The 26077-nt window shown below is 38.7% G+C and overlaps 1 protein-coding gene and 1 long non-coding RNA gene across 5 annotated transcripts in view; one reads left to right on the top strand and one right to left on the bottom strand.

The window, feature by feature from the left end:
* Usp34 (ubiquitin specific peptidase 34) overlaps nt 1–26077 on the top strand; it is a 190767-nt gene that overhangs the window by 163364 nt on the left and 1326 nt on the right. For 3 of the 4 annotated variants that reach the window (XM_037208944.1, XM_028876366.2, XM_028876367.2), the window contains 12 exons: nt 2685–3319; nt 6062–6219; nt 8494–8572; nt 10107–10233; nt 10892–10999; nt 11994–12098; nt 12215–12339; nt 13318–13441; nt 22078–22157; nt 24352–24492; nt 24600–24743; nt 25803–25962. In XM_037208944.1, the coding sequence (XP_037064839.1) occupies nt 2685–3319; nt 6062–6219; nt 8494–8572; nt 10107–10233; nt 10892–10999; nt 11994–12098; nt 12215–12339; nt 13318–13441; nt 22078–22157; nt 24352–24492; nt 24600–24743; nt 25803–25962 (1986 nt within the window). The remainder of the gene's footprint in view (nt 1–2684; nt 3320–6061; nt 6220–8493; nt 8573–10106; nt 10234–10891; nt 11000–11993; nt 12099–12214; nt 12340–13317; nt 13442–22077; nt 22158–24351; nt 24493–24599; nt 24744–25802; nt 25963–26077) is intronic. The other variant, XM_037208945.1, reaches the window with a different exon arrangement.
* On the bottom strand, nt 16746–22157 carry LOC119088622. Its single transcript, XR_005092293.1, has 2 exons — nt 20176–22157; nt 16746–18420 (listed from the first exon to the last, which is right to left on the bottom strand). It is a non-coding gene; the product is annotated as an uncharacterized LOC119088622 (long non-coding RNA).

The raw sequence follows: 26077 nt of genomic DNA, 5'->3' as shown, positions 1-26077 counted from the left end.
TGAGAAGGAAGCTGACTATCAGGCAAGTGGTCAGGGCTCCTAAGAGTTCACGTCTGACATGCTGCAGTCTGTGGTCTTTTTTCCCAACCCCTAGCCCCAAGCTTAACCATCATAAACCTCAGATAACCTCGCTTTGAAAGACACTCTGAACTACCACAGTTACCAAAGACAAGGAGTCTGAGAAACTGTGGAACCAAGATGAGCTTAAGGAGATGCTAATTAAAATGGTGTATATCTAGACAGGATCCTGGAGGCAAACAAAAGCACCATGGGGCACAAAGCAGTGAGATTTAAGGAGTAGAGTAAATAGTAATTAGTCTTTGTTAGTTCCTTAGTCATAATCATTTAGCATGATTATAATAGATGTTAATGGTCGTAGAAACTTGGTGAGAGTGATATAGGAATTGTGTGTGGCACCTATCTCAGTCAGATGTTTATTTGAGAGAGAGGCTTTTCAGTGGATGTTACCCCATGGATTGTTATTAGACAATCTTGCTTTCCCTTACATACCTTAACCTCACAGTCCCCTAAGTTTTGTTTAGCCAGATGTTACATTGATGTTCATGATAGTACTGTGGGAAATGAGTTCTTCTACATAGTACTGATACTGCAATACTACTCTCACAAAAGGCCATAGCAGTTTGTGCCAAGATCCTTTAAGAATCCAGGTGGTTGTGGTGCACACCTTTAATCCCAGCATTAGGGAGGCAGAGGCAGGCAGATCTCTGAATTTGAGGCCAGTCTGGTCTACAGAGCAAGTTCCAAGACAGCCAGGGCTACAAAGAGAAACCCAGTTTCAAATGAAAAACAAAACCCACAAAGATCCTTTAGGAAAAATATGTCCCCTCCCTCGAAGTTTTGTAATGCCATTTCAGGACTTGCCTTTAAGTCATTTGTCCAAAGTAGGCATGGCCAATGACATTACTTTTAAACCTGTCAGTGAGGATCCTGATTTGGTAGTATGCTGCTTGTAGTCCTGTAGTCTCAGTGATTGAGGCAGAAGGATTACTCTTAAAATACCAGTTGAGCAGCTTAGCAAACCCTTTCTCTTAAAACAAAAGCCTTCAGTTAAGAAACAAATTGTTAAGTACTATTTTAAAAATTACAGCAGTACAACTGGGCGGTAGTGGCACAAGCTTTTAATCCCAGCTCTCAGGAGGCAGAGGCAGGTGCATCTCTGTGAGTTTGAGGCCAGCCTGGGTTACAGAGCGAGATCCAGGACAGGCACCACAACAGAGAAACCTTGTCTCTAAAAACCAGGGGGAAAAAATTTTAAAGCCGTGAAAACTGAAAAAAGAAAGTGCTTTTAATATTAGTGTCCAAATATTTAAAAGGAATGATAGTTTAAAGTAACAATTCAAATAACATAAATTAAAAAACTAAAGGACTTATAAAAACCACAAAATAGCTTTAACAAATAACTGAACGTTGAGAAAAGAAAACTTGAGTCACCAAGTATTAAAATAGGTAAGGTATGGCGTACTGTCAGTATCAGCACTTGGGAGGCAGAGGCAAGCAGATATCTGTGAATTCAAGGCCAGCCTGATCTACATACTGATATCCAGAATGACCAAGGCTATGCAGAGAAACCCAGTCTCAACAAAACAAACAAAATACCCAAAAGTTGAAGACTTACTATGTAGCAGTAGAAGTAGATTTCTTCCAAGTTTCATAGTGCTTACTAAACAAGATCTGATAATCCAGCTCAATTCTTAGCTTGTACAGATGGAATCATCTAATAAGTGAATGATAATAATAGGCTTAATGACAAGTGTAACATGGGAGTCTCTAAGTTCTAGTTTAGCCTTGAGAAGACTTTTGGCAAGGAAAAAGGAGCAAACAGTTTCATTGAGAAGCAGGGAGGAACCTCAAAAATGAGTCTTTTCAAAGACTCTGTAGCCAGTTAGTGCCTTTCATCCCAGCCCTTGACATCCTGTAGCAGTGAAGGGGGCACGTAGAGCAGCCTGCGCCACACAGAGCATGCATCTCTTTCTCTCCGAAAGTGGGCAGGGACTCTCGAGGACTGGTGTCTATCAGGGGCAGACGTATTACGTATTATTAAGTGGGTTACATGGCATTATCTTTAAATTATTACCAAGTAACTTACTAGGGTGTTTGTAAAGTAACACCTGATCTAAGACCTAAAACATTAAATGATTCAATGGTATCAAGTATGTTATGGTAGGCCTTTTTGTTCTAAATACTGGGTTTTTTTGTTTGTTTGTTTGTTTGTTTTCTCTTTCTTAAGTCATACTATTTCTTAGGAAAAATAGATTATAAGGAAGGAGAATTCTACATTGTGGGAAACCTGAACAAATAGGTTGAAAACTGGTTCTGATAGCCAGCACTTACGAGATTTAGGAAGAGAATCAGGAATTCAGGGTTAGCTTGAGTAGCATGAGTCTCTGTCTGCGAATAAAAAGAACAACAGTTTCTGTAATGGTGATTAGTGTGGCCACTTAAAATACAGCAATGGCAGTGGAAGGAAGGTTCTACCTCCGTTATCCTGTGGGAATCTTTCTCCTGGACCAAAGGTAAATCAGAAGGATATTTAAGAGATGTCATGTCCCTTAATTTTTATTCATTTTTATTGATAAAGGGAAGAGTGGTTTTGTGTTTAATAACTGCTCTTCAGTCTACTTAAATCTTACAAGGATCTGACAGTTTTGTTTTACATTTTATAGCTGCAGCTTATCTTCTGGTGTCCCTTATACCAAGCAATTCATTCCGCCAGATGTTCCGGTCAACAAGGTCTTTGCACATCCCAACCCGTGACCTTCCACTCAGTCCAGACACAACAGTAGTCCTACATCAGGTCTACAACGTGCTCCTTGGTTTGCTCTCAAGAGCCAAACTTTATGTTGATGCTGCTGTTCATGGCACTACAAAGCTAGTGCCCTATTTTAGCTTTATGACTTACTGTTTAATTTCCAAAACTGAGAAGCTGATGTTTTCCACATATTTCATGGATTTGTGGAACCTTTTCCAGCCTAAGCTTTCTGAGCCAGCAATAGCTACAAATCACAATAAACAGGCTTTGCTTTCATTTTGGTACAATGTGTGTGCTGACTGTCCAGAGAATATCCGCCTTATTGTTCAAAACCCAGTGGTAACCAAGAACATTGCCTTCAATTACATCCTTGCTGACCATGATGATCAGGATGTGGTGCTTTTTAACCGTGGGATGCTGCCTGCCTACTACGGCATTCTGAGGCTCTGCTGTGAGCAATCGCCTGCGTTCACTCGACAACTGGCTTCTCACCAGAACATCCAGTGGGCCTTTAAGAACCTTACACCACATGCCAGCCAATACCCTGGAGTGAGTACACTCAGTACTTTTAATATCTGTTTCCTCAGCTTAGCTAGCAGTACATTTTTCCCCATTTAAGAAATGATTAAATACAGAATAGTCTAATCATTCACTCATTTTGTCTTTCATTGCTGGGAATTGAACCCATGCTTGTGTTCATGTGCTTAGCAACTGAGCTACACCTGCCTCCCAACCTGTTTGTCTGTTTGTCTGTTTGTTTGTTTTGTTTTGTTTTGTTTTGATTTTTTTCGAGACAGGGTTTCTCTGTGTAGCTTTGCGCCTTTCCTGGAACTCACTTTGGAGACCAGGCTGGCCTCGAACTCAAAAAGATCCGCCTGCCTCTGCCTCCCAAGTGCTGGGATTAAAGGCTTGCGCCACCACCTCCCGGCCTTGTTTTTTTTAAATAATATTTTTCTTTAAAATTTTATCTTATGTGTTTGAGTGTTTTGTCTTTGCACCACATTCAAGCCTGGTGCCCATTGGAGCCAGAAGAGGGGGCAGAATCCGTTGGTACTGGAGTTGTAAATGGTTGCAAGCTGCCATGTGGGTGATGGGAATCAGACTTAGTGGCCTTAACCTCTGAGCATCTCTCCAGCCCCATCCTAACCATCTTTAAAGACTTAGCATTTCTTAAATACCCTTATATAATGCAGCATAACTGATAAAATAAGTGGTTCTGTTTTCTTAGGCTGACGTTACAGTTTTGCTTAAAATGGCACATACCTTTTTAAATATGTGATTTTATATTGTTTTGTTTTTATCTTTTGTTTGGCATTGCTGGAGAACAGATCCAGAACCTTGACCATGCTAAGCAAATACTGCCAACCCAAATTTATGTTCTGTAAATATATCTTTAATGTGTGCCTACTGAAAAGGTCCAGATAGCTCTAGGGAGTATTATTTTACAGTTAGGTATTCAGGGGTTAGAGATAGGACTCCACAGTCAAGCATGTATACTGTCTTTCCAAAGGACCAGAGTTGATATCCCAGCATTCATACCAGGCAGCTTGAAACTGCCTGTAACTCCAGTTCCAGGGGAATATGACCGACACCTGTAGCCTCCCACATGAACATGCATGCAAAAAACACAGACATCTATGTAATTTAATTAGATATTAGTCATCAAGGTCTGCATACTTGGTAGTGTGTGAGCTACACCAATTTTTTAGTAGTGGTGTTCTGCAGTGGTGTTTCTCCATATTTCAGAGGGATGATCCATTAGCTTATATGTACATACAGTTCCAACCTTATCCCTTTTCTTTCCAGAGTGCTTCTAAGTTTCATATTGTATTTTCCCTGTATGTAATATTCTTTTTACTATGCTTCACCTTTGTCTCTCCTTTGTAAACTGTCCTTTATTAGATTAAATGTTCTTCACTGATCATTTAATGAGTTTAGAATCTCTTACCCAGAAAGAATAGCATAATTTCCAGTTCAGAATTAGATTGCTTGTAATGTAAGAAAGAAAATATGTTCATTCAGTATCATAAAGTTCAAAGCTAAGGATGGAAAATGAAGGAAACACATGAGAGTGTCTGTCGCAGGCTGAATCAATCATGATAGTATTTATTTTCAGTCAGTTTGTTTCCATCATGGCTCACATAAATAGTGTTTAACTTAGTTACTGTTATACCCAGAGTTGCATATGCCAGTTGAAAGAGTTGCTTGAGCGAAAATGCCTGTCCTCTTGAGTTGGTTTCTGTCAGTCAGATGGAATCATCTTTTTTTTTTTAACTCAGTTATTAGAAATTTTCATGAAAATTTGTGTTGTAAAATTTTGCTGAGAAAAGTATAAAGCTATGCAGTTTAGTTCATTAATAAATGTGTTAGGAGCTCAACTATTACTTCACATTTGTATAAATAAATTCATAAAAATCACAGCTAATGATTTCACTAAATATTAATTCCCATATTTCATCACTAACCATGAGTCTAGAGTGATTATTCTAAATGTTGATGCAAAGGTGTGTCTCAGAAATAATATTCAAGTTTAGTTTAGGTGTTCAAAATCTTTAAGACAAAGCAAGTGAGATGCCTTTGAGGGAAAAGTCATTTGCCATTAAGCCTGATGAATGACCTCAGTGTGATCCCTGGGATCTACATTGTGGAAGGAAAGAATTGACTTCTGAAAGGTGTCCTCTGACTTCCATTCATATTTGTCCCCCTTTCCCAAATAAATGCATGTTTTTAAAAGTCTTTAAAACAAATTAATGGTTTCTTGTCTATTATAGGAATGGAAAAGAGGATAAGTACAGCCTATTGCTATATGCACCTTTGAATTTAAAATGCTAGTGTTTTAAACAATATTAAGACTTTTATCTGAAAAAAACGCCTTTTATCTATAGTGTTGAATCTTTGTGAATTTTAATTTTAATGATCATACAGGCGTGTCCATATGCAGCTGCATTAACTCCAGGATAGTTATGAATACTGCCCATCACAAAGTCATGAACATGGTAAAACGTGAGGTTTTTATTTGAGTAATTTGATTACATGGTTCTCAGATATGAGCTTTATAACGTCAAAGGTTAGACTATCACGTGATAGTATGTAACGTATTCAAATTTTAAGTAGATTTCATTACTGACTTTGATAACTGGTTCCTTTAGTAGTGTGGTTAACCTATGATTTTTATAGTTGGCTAATGAGTTTTAGTAGTTGGCTAATGAATATTCATTCAGAAATGGGGAACAGATAATCTAAGTGTTGAAAGATTGAAAAATGATCATTTTGCATATTTGCCTCCTTCAGGCTGTGGAAGAACTGTTTAACTTGATGCAGCTGTTTATAGCTCAGAGGCCAGACATGCGAGAAGAAGAATTAGAAGATATTAAACAGTTTAAGAAAACAACTATAAGCTGTTATTTACGTTGCTTAGATGGCCGCTCTTGTTGGACTACTTTAATAAGGTAAAAAAGATACTTTGTGATTTTTTTTTGGGGGTGGGGGTGGCTTGGTTTTCCAAGTGAGAACATGGGACCTCTCGGCACTGAAAGAGAAAATAATTAATATTTATAACTAAAAGCCTGTTCTTTTAAAAATGATTTATTATTATTTTAAATAGAGTCTGGAGAAGCCTAAGTTGGCCTTTTACTTGCACCATGTAGCTAAGGATGACCTCTGCTCCTCATGCCTCCACCTCTTAAGTTCTACGATAACTATTGCATGCCACTCGTGTGTTTTTGTAGTGTTGGGATTAAACCCATGGCCCCTCATGAATGTCAGCAGGCACTCTATCAGCGGATCATCTCTGTCCTCCTTCCCACTCTCCCCAATTTACAAGTTTGTTGAGGTTATTGGTGAAACATTTCTGTACTTAGGAAGAATTTTACCTACTTGGAACAGTTTTTTTCTTTTGGTTTGTATTGGTGTATCTTTTATTATCTTTTATCTGAGGGTTTAAAGAGCCCTTAATGTCTGAAGGTCATGTTTGTGACAATCCATCAGACTACTTGGATAGTTCCAGTCTAGAGACTTATGGAGACAGCTTTTGTATATTAAGATGAGTCTGACTTAATAACTCTTCTGTTTTTCTCAGATCTGTTTGGCTTTCTTTTCTTTCTTTTCTTTTTTTTTTCCTGTTTGGCTTTCTTATCTATAGGATTAGCAAAATAATAGAATCATCTGTGCAATAAATTGTTCCGAGCTGTAGAACTGACTGAATGACTTAGAAAAGAACTGCCACAAATCACATTTTATTTCCTTTACCTGTAGAAGTAAAGTTCTGTCCGGTGTGCTACAGTGCTGAGAAGGCGTGGGGAAGTGGGGACTTGTTGAGTCCTCCAGTGAGCACAGTTTGGGGTGTGCTTTCTTTTCTTAAAGTCTTCACTCTGACATTAAACTAATGAACCCAAGAGAAAATCCTTTGAGACTATCTCCTTCAGAATCTTCAGTAGTCGACAAAATGAAATAAGCACTTCTGCCAAGTCTGTGTAGAGGAACTCGCTTTAATGTTCTGCGTTCAGTTTGAAGACATTGTTTTCTAAAGGTTTATTGTTTGCAGCGTTTTCCATTGAAGTGTTGGAGTTCTGCTGCTTGTTGATTAAAGAAAGGAAGTATGCAGTGGAAGTGAAGGAGTAAAGTTGTGTCTGCAATAGCACAGCATTAACTCAGATAGTGTGGTCATAATCTATTCTTAGGGTCCTCCCCACCCCACCCCCACCCCCCATGTTTCTCTTTCTTCCCCAAGCTGATGAATGCTTTTAGAATACAGAACTTAAGAGTTGAAGAGATTAAACTCATTGTTTAATTTTTTTTTTTTTAATGTGCATTATTGTTTTGCCATTGGGTTTTGGGTCCCCTGGAACTGGAGTTACAGTCACTAGCTACCAGAGCACCCAGTGCTCTTAACCACTGAACCATCTCTCCAGCCCAAACTCATTATTTAAAAAAAAAAAAAAAAAGTCAGCATTGGTATACTGAAATTTAAAAATACTCTGATCTTACCTTTCTGTTGCCATTGTGGATGAAGAATTGATTAGATATTAGTGGACACATTTCCCTCTAAATTACATGGCAAGATTTTTTATTTCCTTTTTCAGGTTGAGTCTCCTTTAGCATGCCCAGAGTGCTTGCAAGTAGGAGTGTTTCTGATTTGAGAGAACTTTTTTTTTTTTTTAAATTTTGGAAAATTTGCTGGGCATCAATAATCTGGAAATCTAAAAAGTCCCACAGTTGAGTGTCACCTGATAGGTTGAGATTTCAGAGTGTTTTTAGGTTTCATACTTGGGCTGCTCCTTCAGTTCTGCATTACTAAGAAATAGTGTACATGCTTATAATTCTACTTAGAAGCCAGGGCAGGAGGGTTGCACAGACTGGAGGCTGGTCTGAGCTACATGACAGTCTCCCAGACATTAAAAACAAGGGGCTGGAAAGACTCCTCAGCGCTTAAGAGCACTGGCTGTGCTTCCAGGGGACCTCGTTCAATTCCCAGCTCACAACTGTCTGTGACTCCATTTCCAGGAGATCCGACACTCTCACACAGACACACCTGCAGGCGAGACACCAATGCACATGAAATAAAAATAAATAATTTTTAAGATATTTAAAAAACAAGCAGTAGATGTAGCCAGTTTCTTTGATGTGATAGAAAAGACAGAAGCTCAAGTCAGTTTTATTTACTTCTGTCCATCATCACCAAATTGTTCTGTTCTGTTCAAATTGGACTTTCTCTGTTCTTCTAGTGCCTTCAGAATACTATTAGAGTCTGACGAAGACAGACTTCTTGTGGTATTTAATCGAGGGTTAATCCTGATGACTGAGGTAAATATTCTAATGCTTCTCACTATGAATGTATCTCGTTTGAATACTCTTTCCAGGACATTAGTGCTTGTATATAAAGAATGTCTTTTGAACTGTCTTTAGAGGTGGCAGGAATTTATAGGTTACCTTCATTTAATATTTAGGTTTATTTGAAATAGACTAGTTTTAGTGATTTTACTTAGTAAATAGAAATGAAAATCATGTGCTTTGTAATCAAGGTTACACACTTTTCCCAAGAGCTTATTTGGTGGAATGAAAACAAGACCCTGAGACTTACCTAGGACTGAGATCTGCCGGCATGCTTTCCATGATTCTTAGGTCACAAGTGGGAGGTGGTGTGAACCCTCCAGAAGTGTATCATGCTCTTTACTCTCTCGTGCTAGAGATAAGATGAAATGGTGCATGTAGAAAGTACTGCACGAATTCAGACGTGTTGTTGATTTTTTAGTGAGTAGTGTCATCGAATAAAAAACTACACTTTGAAGAATTTGGACTTGCCAGTGTAAGTGGGAAAATATTCAAATAAATGACTCCCTGAGCCCAAAGGCAAGGAAGTTTTGGCTCTGTTTGAGGATTGACATGTCTACACTGCACTAAATATTATGCTAGGCAAAGGGATATAGCAAGAGAGATACAATTCCTGTCCTTCCAGTTTACAGGTTAAATAGGTACGATACAGCCTTCATATTATGGACTGCCACAGAACCTAAGCTCAGAATTTTGAACTTTGAATAATGTATGAACTATAATAAACTGACTTGAGAGGATTAAAAGGGATGATTTCTTATATGGTAAAATAAAAAAAGAACTAAAAATTTAATGTAAGTTACTACTCTCTTTGTACACAGACCCTAGAAAGGTAGCTAATACAGCTCCCTAGTCTTACCAGTTTTCTGGTCAGTGAGTGCTTCTTGCTTATTTCTAAGGCTGCAGTCTTAGAAAAAAATCAGAATTTTTGTTTGTTTGTTTTCTTGTTGTTTTTGAGACAGGATTTGTCTGTGTAGTCTTGGCTGTCTTGGAACTCACTCTGTAGACCAGGCTAGCCTTGAACACACAGAGATCTGCCTGCCTCTGTCTCCTAAGTGCTGGGACTAAGGCATTTATCACCACTACCTGGCACAAACCAGAATTTAAAAGAATATATATGGGGACGGCTCAGTAGGTAAAGGTAATTCTCAGTAAGCTTGACCATCTGAGTTTGAACATTAAGGATCCACACAATGGAAGGAGAACGCCATGCTCTCTAAATTGTCCTCTAACCTTCACAGGCACATACACAGACATAAAAATGTTTTCAAGAAGTTTTCTTTAAAAAGATGATGAAATGATTGAAAATGCTACCTAACATGCACACATGTATGCACTTACAGCGTAGCTAAATGGAGCAGTTTGATTTAGAAAACAAAACACTTGCTCTACACACACACACAGTCTGAGTCTAGAAATACCTTTAGGAGACAAGCATTACTATTTTGTGCCTAAAGTAGAATGAAATTAAGGATTTTAAATTTTTTATTTCCTAAATCACTTGTAGTCTTTCAACACACTGCACATGATGTATCATGAAGCTACAGCTTGCCATGTCACTGGAGACTTAGTAGAGCTTCTGTCAATATTCCTTTCGGTTCTGAAGTCTACACGCCCATATCTTCAGAGAAAAGGTTTGGTCATTTTACTTTCTGTTTTTGTTAACCATTAAAGTGAGTTTTTGGTTTTTGTTCGTCTTACTAGTTTCTTTGCCAATGGTTCCTGAGCTAGCTAATATTGGGCAATGTTTACCATGTCCTCAATGTAAAGGTGGAATGTTCTTATATATTTTATTTATATCTGCTAGAAAACAATAGGTAAAGCATTCTGTAGCAGTCAATATTTGGAAGATTAAAAAAGCTTCCAGGAAGCACAGTAATAAGTTGGATTTTTTTTTAACCTTCATAGCTCAGATTAGGTCATTTTTTAATTTCAGTAGAAATAAGTATAAAAAATAACTTTCTGATTCTAGAAAATGCAGTATCTCAAGATGTAACATGTTAAACACAAACCTGTAATCCTCACTCTCCGGAGGGTGGCCCAGGAGGATTGAAAGTTCTAGGCCAGCCTGGGTTATACTTAGCCAGACCCAGTCCTCCTCCCCCCCCCCCCCCATAAAAAGAAGAGCGGTTTAATGTAGCAATCTCATGAAATTAACCACTTAGCTCTCACTAAACATGTTGTTATGTAATTAATTTGAAACTTGCAATGTTAGTATTACAGCAGAAAGGAAATTTTGTGAGGAGCTGTGATCAATCAAAAGCCCATTTACGTATGCTTTTCTATTTGCAGATGTGAAGCAAGCATTAATCCAGTGGCAGGAGAGAATTGAATTTGCCCATAAACTTCTAACCCTTCTTAATTCCTATAGCCCTCCAGAACTAAGAAATGCTTGCATAGGTAAGTTGCTTGAAAAATAAAAGTTGTAGGTAAATATTTCTGGTGTTTGTTTCACTTTTTCTTTTGTTTTGTTTTTGAAGTGTGACATTACATCATAGTGTTTGGAAAACAGTGATACTTGTATGTCTGTATAACTCACAGACAAGCAGGTCCTAAGAAAAACAAGTTTTTTTCTTAATGTGCTAGTGTTAGCGTGTTTGTGGGCAGAGTATCTGGGTCTCCTTCAGTTGTCTGTAGGTTTCTTGCAATTCTAAATAATCTTCTGATCCTATATGTACACGGTAGAATTATGTTGTTATTTCCAAAGTGGAATTCACAGTGTAAAAGATAAGGTTAGTTGCTTCACTGTGGGTCTTTGGCCTTAAAAGCATTTCTTAGTAACTTTATAGACTCTTGAGTATAACACCTTTGTGACTGATTACTTACAGAATAATAATACATAGCTGCTAGAAGAATTTTCATTTTAAATATAGTGTGAAGTTTTTTACTACCTTAGGAACCACTTGAAGTAGTGAGTGTTATAGACTGTTAACTCTTTGTAATTTCTCAAAATAGCATAAACAACTAGTTACCCATGATGAGATTTACTCTTGTGTGATTAGTGAGTGAGGTTTAGTCCAGCCAGTACCATAAAACTTTAATAGCGGACTGCAGATTATCAGGTATCTCTCGGATCCAAGCTGTTGTGATGGACTTGATAAAGATAAATAATCAGGGTAGTCATATTGCTATATGACTAGACTATGTCTGCAAGTAAGCAAGGAAAGTGTGGAGAAGGGTGATAGTGTTGTAAATTCTTGGTTTAAGGAATGGCTCTCTGCTGTAGTTCTCACAGCTCTTCATCCAGAGTTGGGCAGTAGATAGTTTCTCCCTAGGTTAGGAGTCCAGTTTGTAGTACTCAGCACACCACCATCTCATCAGGATTTGTGAGCTCAAAAGTAGTGAGTAAATCTAACCCCAGTGTTTTAATACTCCAAATTGTTTTCATTTTCAGATGTCCTCAAGGAACTTGTCCTTTTGAGTCCCCATGATTTTCTTCATACTCTGGTTCCCTTCCTACAACACAACCATTGTACTTACCATCACAGTAATATACCAAGTACGTATTTCTCTAACATAATATTTGAATATGGTTGGCATGTAATCATTCTGCACACTGAAGCTTGGAGATTTATTTTTTCCATTTATTCTTACTGTACACTTTTAATGTCTTAGTGTCTCTTGGACCTTATTTCCCTTGTCGAGAAAATATCAAGCTAATAGGAGGGAAAAGCAATATTCGGCCTCCGCGCCCTGAACTCAATATGTGCCTCTTGCCCACAATGGTGGAAACCAGTAAGGTATGTTGGGATGCCAGGAAAACCGTATTTCTATAGCACAAGGTAATCTGAGATCCCCCTGGCTGTTGAGTCTGTTAGATTTATGTGAACGTTTCATGAATCCTAACATTAGATTCATTTGGATTTTTTCCTTTAAGTGCTCTTAAATGTTGATATTTGCAAAATCAACAGTAAGCACAAGTTGTTAAGATTTTTTTTTTCTTCTAAAAAAATAGCTTAATAGTAAACCTTAGTTTGTTACTAGGCTAAATTATAGTTGTATCCTGCCTCTAAATCTACAGAGTCAAATTAGGTACTTGGAATGTTTTTAATTTGGCCATATAATCAAGACCTCTTTTACTGTCCCTATAACCATATTCTCCTTAACCTACCCATAATGTCACTGTTTGATAGATTTATCATCTGGTTCCTGTTCTCTAATGCTTATTCTAAAATAGCGTCAATCCTAAATTATAGAGACAAGCTATATTAACACAAGATATGTTAGTTTTAACATTTTTTAAAAACATTTTTTCCCCTTAGCTATCTTCACCCACACCTTCATCCACACTCTCTCTTGCCTACTGGTTTTGGATCTTAAGTATATTTGAGCAATTCTCCATGATAAAATATTAAAAATAATTAACATTATAGTTACCCTTACAGAAATACCCTCAAATCTTTCAAAAATCAAATATAACTCATTCTTCTTGATGATATGTTTATAGAGCTAAAGTGTGACATGCTAAAATCTCAGTACTTTTACTCTATTAAAGTATATAGAAATGATGGGTAATTATAATTGATAGCATTTGCACACTGACAATAAACCTACGACAATTATGATCTTAATAACACTAGAAATTTGGAATTTAAAACTAGATTCTTATAGAAGTTAAAGATTTAATTAGCTTTTTACTTAATCTTATTACATTTGCACAAAATATGCTCTTTATTATACAATTTAAGTGCAACCATTTTATCATCTTTAACCTTCAGGGCAAAGATGACGTTTATGATCGTATGCTGCTAGACTACTTCTTTTCTTATCATCAGTTCATCCATCTATTATGCCGAGTTGCAATCAACTGTGAAAAATTTACTGAAACATTAGTTAAGCTGAGTAAGTATAAAAGATGAGCAGTAAATTCCACTGAATTATTTTAAGCCCCTAGCCATTCAGGAAGGGGAAAAAATATATGACAATCCCTTTATTTTTTTCTTTTTTAAAGTGAATGTTTAAAAATATTAATTAGTATTCTTGGGAATATTTTAATTTTTATTAAGAAAACACCAACTTACTGGTTTCCATTGAATAGTTCTGCCCAGAGTTTCAGCTGGCCTATTAAGGAGCATGGAGCAGGGCTAATCATCACTTTGTACACAGAAGTCCAAGTCTACCATCTTCACAGCAGAATTAAAAACCAACCTGCCTTGCTTAGGGAGAACAGTTAGAGACAGACTTCCCTGGCCCTTATCTTGAGGGTGAGTTGAAATCCTTAGTGCCAGCTGTGCTTTGGAGCTGGTGGTGCCAGAAAAGCTGAGTGGGCTTGGCAGCGTGAAGCAGAGGTGCATATATGAGTAACTAGGAGGTAAGTCTCATAAACTGAGAAGACACATTTGAAAGGAACAACATGAGCAACAGAAAACAAATCCTTCAGTGAGTTATGTAGGGGGAGAAAACTTCAAAGACTGTCTAATCCCTCTCTCCAAGGTCAGGACCTAGAAGTTCTGAGGCTCTGTGTGACCTACCTGCCTTCTAATTTTATCAAAGATGGGCCAGGATCCTCTCTGGTCTCTGTAGTTTCATTTTAGAGTGTGGGGAGTAATCCTTATGAAACCACCACTTAGATCAAGAAATAGACTATTACCCTGCCCCAGAAGTCCTCTTTGTGTTCCATCTCAGCTACAACCCCCTTTCCTGTGGGAAAGGTTTTGGCCCATTCCAGGTAGGGCAATAGATATCATCCAACCCTAGATTTCATTATCAAGGAAGAAAGAAGTGGTTACAGCTGTCAGGGATAACTTCTCTTCAGAAAAATCATCTTATTGGTAAGTGATTAGAGCATCTTCAGATTTGAAGGGCTGTTCCTTCACTTATCTGATCATACCTACGTATCTATGGCTGATGCCAAGATGTGGGGAGGTAAGACTTTATGCAGATCGTCTGCTTCAGAATTATGCATCTGGGTTGTGGCACTTGGTAAAAGTCTGAAACTTTAGCAATAACAACGGCCAGGTGTAAAAGAATACTCGGGAGTTCTGGTAGTATAGCCTTTGTGCTCAAAATAAGAGGTGTTTCCAAAGATGCTGACCTTTGGAGAACTTCCAGGTAATTATGTTTATATAATTTATAACAAAGTATGTGAAGAGCTGTTCTTGATACTTTGACAACTTCTACTGTTTTTGAGTATCTTGTTTATCAACACAAATATGTACTTTCATGGAAATTAAGAATGGAGAAGGGTAGCTGGATGTCGTAGCTCATGCCTGAATCACCACACCTGTAATCTCAGCACTCAGGAGGCTGTGGCAGGAAGATGGCCAGACATTAAGGTCTACCTGGGCCACAGAGTGAAACTGTCCACAAAAACAAGCATAAGTAAAAGGGAGAGGAAGACACACTTGACATCACATGCCAGATCAACATCACTCATAATCATGAAGCACTGTTGATTCTGCCTTACTTAGTTTTTTGTATCTACACAGTTTTATGGAATGTTATATAGTGATGCGCGTATTCTCAGCTGTGCTGTTATCTATAGTATGGCAGTTAACTAGTCATGTTGGAAGGGTTACAAATTCAAAACGTGAAAAAAAGGAACTATTTTATGTAATTCCAGCCAAACTAAATCTAAATAGCCAAATGCTGGCTATCAGGACAAAACTAGATACCCAAACCACAAAGCAAGAAATTGAAAGTTTATTGGTCCATTCCTGGCTAATTCCTGGATATCCTCTTAGTAATTTAGACAGACTTAAAAAGCAATAGTATATGGAAAAATTATGCCCCAGAGTTTGACATTAATTTTCTAGCTGAGACAACTATTTCCAAGGAAAGGCACCTAGGAAAGGGCTCTAGAAAACAAAACTCACATTCATGACAGCAGTAGTGAGGAGAGTTGTGGTTTTGATGTATGACTGAGGAAAAAATGGAAAGGGGTAAGTTTAAACTGAGCTTTCCAAGGTAGACAGTGTAAAAATCAGAATATTAAAATATTATTACCAAACATAAAGATTTGTCTCAAAACCTGTGTTGAGTTGCGAGTGATTGCCAGTTTTGAAGAAAACTCTTTGTTGTTTTTATATGGGCAACTGAACAAAACATGCTTGCGCATGCCTGTGAGCCCAGCACTCTTGCTAAGGAAGAAAATCGGGTGTTCCCTGCCACCCTGGTTACATAGAAAACCCATCAGCAGAAAACAAAAGTATCACTTGATTCCCTGTAGACCACCACAGTTTCATTCAACTCTTTGTCCTTTTACTTTCATTATGTAAATATATTTTCTGTCCTTTCACAAAAGTAAACTAGAATGATTCAAACAGTAGGAAAAAAAGACGACCAAACACACATATTTAGTAGATACTAAAGGTAATTTCCAGTTAATAGAATAGAGGTGGTGTTAGCAGCATGGTGGCCCATACACTTAAGAGGTAAGGCAAAAAGATCAAGAACTCAGGATAGCTGTTGACTACATAGCAAGTTTGATGCCAGCCTGGGCGACCTGAGACCCTGCTGCCCTCACTTCACAAAGGAGTAAGGTGGAGATGAAGCAGCCTCCTCAGAAGCACATGCACTTGCACCAACCACACATTCATACAAACAGAAACCACCGACCATGTTTAGCAGGGCATAAAAACAAGAAACAATAAACCTAAGACATTTTTGGTTACATAGAATTGAAATTATTAATAGTAGTTGTGAAAACATAATAAATTAAAATACAAACTAGCAGCCTAGAATGGTGGCATATACTTTTAATCCCAGCAGATCTCTATGAGTTCAAGGCTAGCCAGAGCTACATGGTAAGGCAATGTTTCAAAAAAAAAAAAAAAAAAAAATCACAAAGTAGCTACTGGGAAAGTGTTGCCAGACTTAATAGAAAAATGCCTACCAAACACAAAATGGTTTTAGGCTTTAGTAAAATGAAAACTAAGCAAAATCAGGACATGAATAGTTATTTCATACCACACACACATACACACGAAAAAAGTGTGTGTCAACCATATGAGAATTTGCCCACACTCATTAATGAAAAAGCAAGCAATCGTTTATCCTGGGGTGGGGAGGGTGGACATGTTTGTGCCATTCCCAATTTTCAGAGACTGAGAAAAGAAGAGCTAATGAATGGAGTGTTACCAGTTGGGGGAGGCAAATTTGGCATTGTCGTTTAAAACTTAACATATTCCTCCCTTTGGCCTGAGCATAGCAGAAGCAGAAATTTATTCTATTTGTAACAGTGTAGGACAACATACAGAGGCTGTTTATTTTCACTTCATTCACAGTGTGGGGAATTGAAAACAAAAATGTCCATCAATAAGAGCATATTTTAGTAAGACATTTCATTTGTATTATATAATCTTCAAAACAAACTAGATAACATTCCTTGAGTTATATAGAAAATAGACTTGAAAGGTATGTATTGATCCAGCAGTAAACCCAGGTATTGGGTTCAATCCCTAGCACTCAGGGTGAACAAGTAATACAGAGATTAAAACCACATTCTTACAAAGGAGTGGAATTATCATCCTTAGTAACAGGCATAAGGCTAAGAGTGGTTGTGCACACCTTTAATTCTAGCGCTTGATAAACAGAGACTCTGAGTTCAAAGCCCGCCTGGTTTACATAGTGAGTTCTAGGACAGCCAGAGCTACATAGTGAGATCCTGTCTAAAAATAAACAAAAACAAGTGAATAATACTGTCATTGCATAAGGATGAAATCATGGGGTGCTTTTGTTTTCTAAGTTAAATACATTTGTAAGGGTGAAATTATAATAATGATCATGCAATGTTTTTGTTTTATTTGTTGACATATGGTATCTCTATGTAGCCCTGACTCCTTACACTGTAGATCAGACTGGCCTCTAACTCAGAGATCTGTTTTCTATTGCTTTCTTAGTGCAGGTATTAAAGGTATTCTTGACCTTGCCCAGCTTATGATTAGAATTTTTTTAAGTAGCGTGGAAAATGGTTTTGGCAAACTATAATTAATCACTTTACGTCCCAAAATTTATGAGCAAAATAAATAATAGGATGCTTGGATAAAAGTTAAATAAATTGTTGTTTCATCATCATCATCATTTAAATTTTCATTTTCAGTGACAAAACAAGGGTCTTGTACCTTTTTAGCATTTAACATTATTTATGAAATTTTTCTGAATGTGTTAAAGAAGAAAATTCTTTGCAAGTAACATATACTTAAAAAACAAAGCAACACTGTATAGCTCTGGCTGTCTAATTCAGGGTAGATGGGCTGGCATCTCACAGAGATCCACTTGTTGCTGCTTCAGTAGTGCTGGGATTATAGGAGCGTGCCTTAACACATTGCTACACATTTATTAAAGATTGATTTATCGTAAGAGTGTGAATGTTTGCCTCCACATGTCTGTGTACCATTGTGTTTCTGGTGCCTGGAGGAGCCAGAAGACAGAGCCCTGGGACCAGAGTTACAGGTGCTGTGAGCCACCACACTCATCCTGGGACTCAGACCCCTGGTCCTCTGTGAGAGCAGTGCGTGCTCTGAACTGTCAAGCCATCTCTCCAGCCCCTAAAATGGATTTCTTTCATTGGCTAAATTAAACATATACAAATTCATGGTATTCATATAGAAAGCACACTCTGATTCCTGCTTCTTTTTAGGGAGACTTGAAAATGGCTGTTTTCCCTTCAAAGAGTGACTATATTTCAGACCATCCCTGACATCTAATGCAGATCCAAAGCTAGCTTTACCAGTCCACCAGGAGCAAATCCATACATGCTACACATAGTAATCACATGTGAAACAAACTTAAATCTTAAACTGCTTGCCAGTTTTTTCATCTCCAGAAGAATTGAAATGGGTGTCTAAATTCCAGAGTCAGGCCAGCACATTCTCCATAACCTACAAGGAAAGTTAGAGTAGGTTACTTAGTGGGTATGCAGTTAGAAGAGGAATTCGGTTGGGCGGTGGTGGCGCACGCCTTTAATCCCAGCACTCGGAGGCAGATGCAGGTGGATCTTTGTGAGTTCAAGGCCAACCTGGTCTCCAAAGCGCGTTCCAAGAAAGGCGCAAAGCTACACAGAGAAACCCTGTCTCAAAAAAAAACCTAAAAAAAAGAGAAGAGGAATTTGATCAGATATTGGTATTCATAACCTAAGGCATCTTGATTGTTTCATGGTAAAATATTACTCAAGGGCCTTTATCCACTAGCTGATGCCATTGCTTCCCTAAGATAATGATGGGTGGATTAACACTACTATAGAAAACCAGTCAGAATTGTAACGACTCAGAGGAAACTGTGACTAGTAATATACATATGAATTATTTTATTCTCACAGCAATCAAGGAAGTACCAAAAATTCTGAGATAACCATTTCACTGCATAAGCAACTCAAAAGGTGTTTCTTTTACTGACAAACCACACAACGGTTTCTACAGCCTACGGTGTTCTGACAAAGAAAGGGTGTACTTACAGACGCTTTTGAGTGAGGAATGGGGCGGAGCATGGGCCTTGCCTAAGGGTGCCTGAAGTCACAGGATAGAGAAAGATAAGTTCTACAGACACCAATGTATTTTAGATGTGCCATTCTATTTACTAAGGGAAAGCCTAGAAGTGTACTTGAGGCTGAAGAAAGTGGCCCAGCAGTTAAAGAGTGCCTACTGATCTTGCAGAGTTCCCATAACCTCCTAGATTGGATAGCTCCCAACTAACTCCTGCTCCAGGAGTTCTCATGCTCACTCTGTACTCTGGACAAATGCACACAGACACACAAACATTATAAAAGATAAAGAAGTGAGTGTACCTGAGAGCTTTTCCATGTGAATGACATAGGTACTAAAAAGGAGTATGTAGAATTCAGAGAATATTGGCCTCTCGCTCATCCCTAGTGCTTTGTGAAAATGCAAGGAAGTTCAGAAATCCTGGTGTCTTGAAGGAACAACCTTCTATCCAGAGGAAACAACTTGAGGGAACTGGAAAGACTGGAAGGTGACTTCAGTTTCCCCTGGTTGGCATAGGTTGTTTAGAGTTTACTATATGAGCTGGCTTAGGAAACTCATTCTCAGACTGGTAATTATCTATGTTCGTTGCCTTATTACATAGTACATCAAACTAATTTCCTTAATGCTGCACTGTCTAAAATAAAGCTAACATGCTACTTACTAGTCTTAGTGAATCTAAAAAAAGGTAATAAAACTAGGAAGTAGTTCAGTAGAAGAGCATCCCATTTAGTATGCTAAAGGCCCTGGGCTTGAACCTCTGTACAAAGTGTGCCTGGGGAGGTATTATGTTACGTAAACAGTGGTACAGATAAATGTGAAGATCATAAAATGATACCAGAGGGTTTGAGTAAATGTAGATTATTGAAAAGATTATAGGTGTTAGATAAATGTGGGATAGATGTAACTAACAGGCTTTGAGATGAATTAGGAAACTATTACAAACTCTAATCCTAGCACTTAGGAATTGGAGGTAAGGGCATCAGGAAGTCAAGGCCAACTTTGGCATGAGAACCTGTCTCAGGAAAAAAGAGCCAAAATCATTCGTTGCTCCCCCCCCCCCCCCGCCGCCATAAAAGAAACAACAAGATGAAATAAATAAGAATTAAAGTAATATTTTTCAAAGCTGTGAAACTTTAATGTGTTTGTCTGACAAACCTAATACAGTAGTAGGTGCCAATAAATGTTCCTTTCCTTCTTGTTTTCAAAGGTGATTTTATAGCATAAGAGATGTCTGCAGGGTTGGTTTGTTGTAGTGATTGATGCTGGCTTTTTGTAGCTGTTGAAAAGTAAGGAGGATTGTTTTACTTTGAGGAACAATTTTTGAAGAAAGAAACAGTTAATGAAAACTTGAGTGGTAATACAGACTTGCCATGAGAGTTGATACTGAGCCACAGTCTGGACACTGACCGGCAGAGTGGAGAGCTGGACGTTAGTGACAGGCTCTGCAGGCCATGGGTTCTAGGTCATCAGTCCTTAAAAACGTCAAAGCTTCCAGGTCTAGGAGCTGTACACCTGTAATCCCACGCTTCTGAGTCAGAGACAAGAGGATTGTGGGTTCCAAGACCAGCTCAGGCCATGTGTCAGAGTGGAATCAAAGATAAAAGCCATTCCTGACTCACCCAACCCTAATACAGGTGGGTCAGACTTGGCCCGAGGGTCACATTTTGCCAACCCTTATGACCAGTTACAGTGAAAGAGTATGTGACTATAGAAACCATTCCCTGTAGCCACACTTTGATGGCTTGTCTGTGTATATGTGCTATGATTGATAAATGCTTCCAGCTCCATCCAGATTAGCTTAGAATAAAGGAAGGACAAGAAATGTCTTGTCATTACAGGGGACTAATAGGCTTAATTCTGAAAGAGAGCCTTAAGTGTGTGATTTGCTGTTTAAAGGTCTCAAAGCCTTGGCCTAACCCAAGAAGTGGCAAACTACAACCTACCTACTAGTAGTTCTTAAAAAGCCAGCAGCTACCTACTAAAAGTAGGCTTCATATTTATATACTATATATACTAAGAAAATTAGTTTTATGACACACGAAAATTGTGATTTAAATTTTAATACTTGTTAGGTTTTACTTGCAGCCAGCAGACCTTAGTCGTTTGCTCCTGTCCTTGCCACTTTGGCATTGCCTTCACAGCCTTGAGTAGCTGCAGTGGGCATCGGATGGCCACAGGCCTATATTTAGTGTCTGCTCACTACAGAAAATCTTGTCTTCTCCCGACCCAGCCCATACTTTTTGTTTAACTGGAAGATAGCTTATATTCTATTTCTCCTCTGTGGTTATATTTTTCCTGAAGGTGGAGAGATGTAGAAGTAGTACATTTATGGAGGAAGCTGACATTGCAGCTTCTGTAAGAGAGGCAGAGGGGGTGGAGGAGAGGAGGAGCATAGGGAAATGTATTGACGGCTACAAGAGGTTAAATTAGGGGTTTCAGGACTTGGGCTGTAGCTCAGTGGTAAAGTGCTTACCTAGCTTACCGAGCCCCTGGTTTCAGACCCCAGGAAAACACATACGAATACAAGCACGTGCACACAGAGTCCCAACAGTACCAAATCTGATCTACCCAGAAGGTCCTGAGGACAAAGCAAGGAGACAGTAGTAGACTCAACAGTGTTTACTTCAGTACACACAGAGAAAACAAAAGGGGGAGAAATGGAATGCTCTAGAACATAGTTCTCACCTTCTCTCCCACCCTTCTGAAATGTAGCAAGCCTGGGAAATTTTCTAATGTACAGAGTATTTCCTTAATCCAAGAAAACTTTGAAAACCCCTCACAGTGACTTTAATCTTCCTAGTTAAGTCCCAGTACTCAAAAATAAGAGCTGGTTGAAATTATTGTCTTAGATCCTTCTGGGGATGAGGTATAGGGTATAGAAATAAATTCACAATTCCATATTCTCAATTTCTGTACTGCTTAAAACATTGTAATGAGTTCTCTTGTAATGATGCAGTCAAAACCAGAGATAGCTAACAGTATTGTACCTTCAGTTCAGTCACTCGTCAGTAGAACTTACAATTATAACCTGTTCTGATGTTCTGTTTCAAACACTAGGTGTCCTGGTTGCCTATGAAGGCTTGCCACTTCATCTTGCACTGTTCCCCAAACTTTGGACGGAGCTATGTCAGACTCAGGTAAAGCACATGATTTTTACATGATTGCTCTCTGATCTCATCCAACCAAATAGCCGGGAAGTTTTAGAACAACTGGTTTAAAACTGTTTGGCTATAAATTGGGAGCGTTTGTAGAATTAAGGGAAGTACTACCTTCTGGAATTTTATGCCAACTCAAGCTTTGTATGGGGAAAATCCAAATAAGCTATTTATGTTGGATTTCTTACCCATAGCTCAGTAGCAGCAGTTTCTGGGGAAGTCTGAAACAGAGATACTGGAGAAAGCAAGCTCCTACCCCTCCTACAGAGCTCCTGCCGCTCAACTGTCTCCTCCTTGTCACTAACATCTCTAGCAGAAACCATGTTGCTTGACCTTTAGCTCTGCCTGCTTGTGGTTTTTCAGGGATCTCTTGCTCATGTTTTCTACCATTAGTCTTACTGAGAACAGGACAGTTTTAGCTCAAACCAAATAGAACAGGAAAGGCTATGTCACCCACTCCATGTCTCAGAGAGTCACCTCCAGCCAGGCATGGTGATGCATGCCTGTAACTGCATCCCCAGCATATGCTGGAGCAGGAGGATAGCCACAAATTCAAGGCCAACCTGGCCTACATAACAGGACCCTGCCTGCCTTAAAAAAAAAAAAAAAAAAAAACTTTAAAGCCAGCACAACAACCCATAAGTAATACTTGTTTAGATGTTGAATTTGTGAAGACGGAAGCCAGATTAATCTAAGGTTTGTCTCAGCCCTTGGATATGGCCTAAATTATCCCTACAAATCAACTATTTGATTTCCTTCTGGTTGCATCTTCACATGTTCACCATGCTATACCATGTTTATTTCTTGCCCCAAACTCGAAGACTGTATATAGCATCATCTGTTCCTTGAGGAATGTTAGTTTTCTGCAGTAGTACTTATTACTGAGCAAAAGTTTCTCAACTATTACTACAAAGAACTTTGGACTCTTTGAAAGACATTGATTCCACTTAGCTAATGTGATTGACATTCAGAAAATGACTTATCGGTTTACTTTACTTTTGAGACAGGGTCTCCTTTTGTAGCCCTGGTTGTGCTGGAACCCCCTGTATAGACCAGGCTGCTGTCCTTGAATACAGAGATTGTCCAGCCTCTGCTTCAGGAGTGCTGGGATCAAAGGTGTGCATCACCTTGAACTGAGTAGTGTCTTCAATAAGTCAGAGCAGATTTCTGCTTTCCCCTCTCTGCCACTGCTATTGCTCTTTTCATAGATAACAGCATGAAAGGTATAAATTTCTATTTAAATTTTTATGTGTATGGGTGTTGTCTGCATACTGTGTACATGAAGTCCCCTCAGAGACCAGAAGGTGCCATTGGGTCCCCTGAGACTGGAGCATTACAGATGGCTGCCATGTGGGTTCTGGGAATTGAACCCAGATCTTCGGGAAAAGCAGCCAGTCAGTACTGTTGAGCTATCTCTCCAGTCCCTCTCCCGCCCCTGCCCCCCAGCACTAAGAATCTAAAGAGCCTGTCCTATTCTATTCCTAATTTCTTGGATAGTCTTGCAACTGACTGACTTACTAAAATATGTTCATAAATATATGCTATCTAAAGTCTGTTTCCTATGTGTGATATATATACATACCCATGTAGGTATTCTAGATGGTATATCTGTTGAAAGACATACTACAGAAAAAACAAACTTTAGTAACATTTCCAAACATTGGGACCTCACAGTAAAGCCTAACTCTGTTTAGCAAATCTATTTTCTTAAAATGTCTTTTCTTGATATATATGTGGTTTGGTTATCTATGCATTTATTCATTGATTGTCCCCTTAAAACATTCATATCCCCTATTCCTTAAGGCTTGTTTTTTAATCCTTGTTAACTCTGTGCTGGCTGATAAAGCCACATTTCCTTTAAGTTATGTGTTGTATTGATGGGGCTGGAGGGGTGGCCAGTGCTTAGGAGCATTTGCTGTTCTTCCAGAGGATCCGAGTTTGATTCACAGCACCCACGTGGCAGCTAGCAACTGTCTGTGACTCCAGTTAACAGGGAATCCAACACCCTCTGCTGGCCTCTGTGAACATGGTAGACACACATAGATGCAGGCACACAGGCAGAACACATCGAGTTTTGCCATTGTATTTCTGTAGCAAATTACTACAGTTTCACCTAGAACTGAACATCGTCCAAGGGCCTGGCTTCTAACTCCAGTGTTTCTTTTCTCCACTGTAGTCCGCAATGTCGAAAAACTGCATCAAGCTTCTGTGTGAAGATCCTGTTTTTGCGGAGTATATTAAATGTATCCTAATGGATGAAAGAACTTTTCTAAATAACAACATTGTCTACACATTCATGACACATTTCCTTCTAAAGGTATCTAGTTCTTCTGAAAGACCATTTCTGCTTAATGTGTGCTTACTATGTTAGTCTTGGATTTTAAGACTTGTTCTGTGTATGCACCGCCATGTTTTCTTTTCCAGGTTCAGAGTCAAGTGTTTTCAGAAGCAAACTGTGCCAGTTTAATCAGCACCCTTATCACAAACTTGATAAACCAGTATCAAAACCTGCAATCTGATTTCACCAACCGAGTTGAAATTTCAAAAGCAAGTGCTTCTTTAAATGGGGTAAGAACTGTGCTAAGAAGTTCAAAACTGACCTTAAATTCAGTTCTTACAGCCGGGCGGTGGTGGCGCACACCTTTAATCCTAGCACTTGGGAGGCAGAGCCAGGTGGATCTCTGTGAGTTCGAGGCCAGCCTGGGCTACAGAGAAAGTTCCGGGACAGACTCCAAAGCTACAGAGAGGAACCCAGTCTTGGGGTGGGAGGGGATCAACTCTCACATCTGGCCTCTGTTCAACTATTACTGTTTTAGTATTACTGTTTAACCTTACTGTTTAAAGGATCACCTATGATGAGAAAAACTATTTCAGTTTGGCATTTCAGTGTATTAGGGGCAATGAAACCAGTAAGAACTAAGACAGTGGCATATACCTATAATCATAGCACTTGAGCAGTGGCCGGAAGATCATTGGCAAATTGGAGACTAGCCTTAGAACACGAGTTCTGTCTTTATAAAAGGCAGAATAGATCCCTTTATCTCTGCTTGTGTATGTGTGTGTTGAAATTTGTGATAATTATATTGTCTATGACTCCCAAGTAATCAAAACAGTCTCACTTATGATTATAAAGGCAGCTAAGACTATTTCGACTTAATGTAGATTCTATAAAAGCCATAGAATGCAACATGTTAGAAACATGCAGACTGTCATTCAGCAGCAGCCCCTAATTAACAAGATGCAGGGTTTTTTGTTTGTTTGCCTATTTGTTTTTTTGGTACAGGGACATACACCAGAACTGAACTTGAGAAACTATGACTCCTATGAAATAAAATCAAATTTTATTTGAAATTATAGCATGATTTGAAATCACTATATAAACTTAAGCTGCATTATTTGGTTTCTGTTTCAAGAGTCTTTACTCTGGCCTACTTGACATAGGCACAAAACAATGGTATAAACGACTCAACTGATGGAATACTGTAATGTCCTAATGCTGGTTTAGCATTATTCCACATTGCCAGAGAAACCAGAATGGATAGATTCCTGGGAAAAAACCTCTTCAGCTTTGAAGTTTTGTCTGAATGTTCCTTGAGGGTTTGAACTCTTCTGTCTGGGTTTTTGTAGGACCTGAGGGCACTTGCTCTGCTCCTGTCAGTACACACTCCCAAACAATTAAACCCAGCTCTGATCCCAACTCTGCAAGAACTTTTAAGCAAATGTAGAACTTGTCTGCAGCAGAGAAACTCACTCCAAGAGCAAGACGCCAAAGAAAGAAAAACTAAAGGTGAGCTTTGTCAGCTAAGGCTGGGGCTGGGGCTGGGGGAGGAAGACAAGCTGGAGGGGTGGCTCAGTGGTTGCTCTTGCCTAGTACTGCAAGCCCTCAGCTTCAGCACTACCAA

Source organism: Peromyscus leucopus, chromosome 10 (assembly GCF_004664715.2).
Source record: "Peromyscus leucopus breed LL Stock chromosome 10, UCI_PerLeu_2.1, whole genome shotgun sequence".
Lineage (NCBI taxonomy): Eukaryota > Metazoa > Chordata > Mammalia > Rodentia > Cricetidae > Peromyscus > Peromyscus leucopus.
Note: the sequence above shows the minus strand (reverse complement) of the source record. Positions and strands in the feature narration are given on the sequence as shown.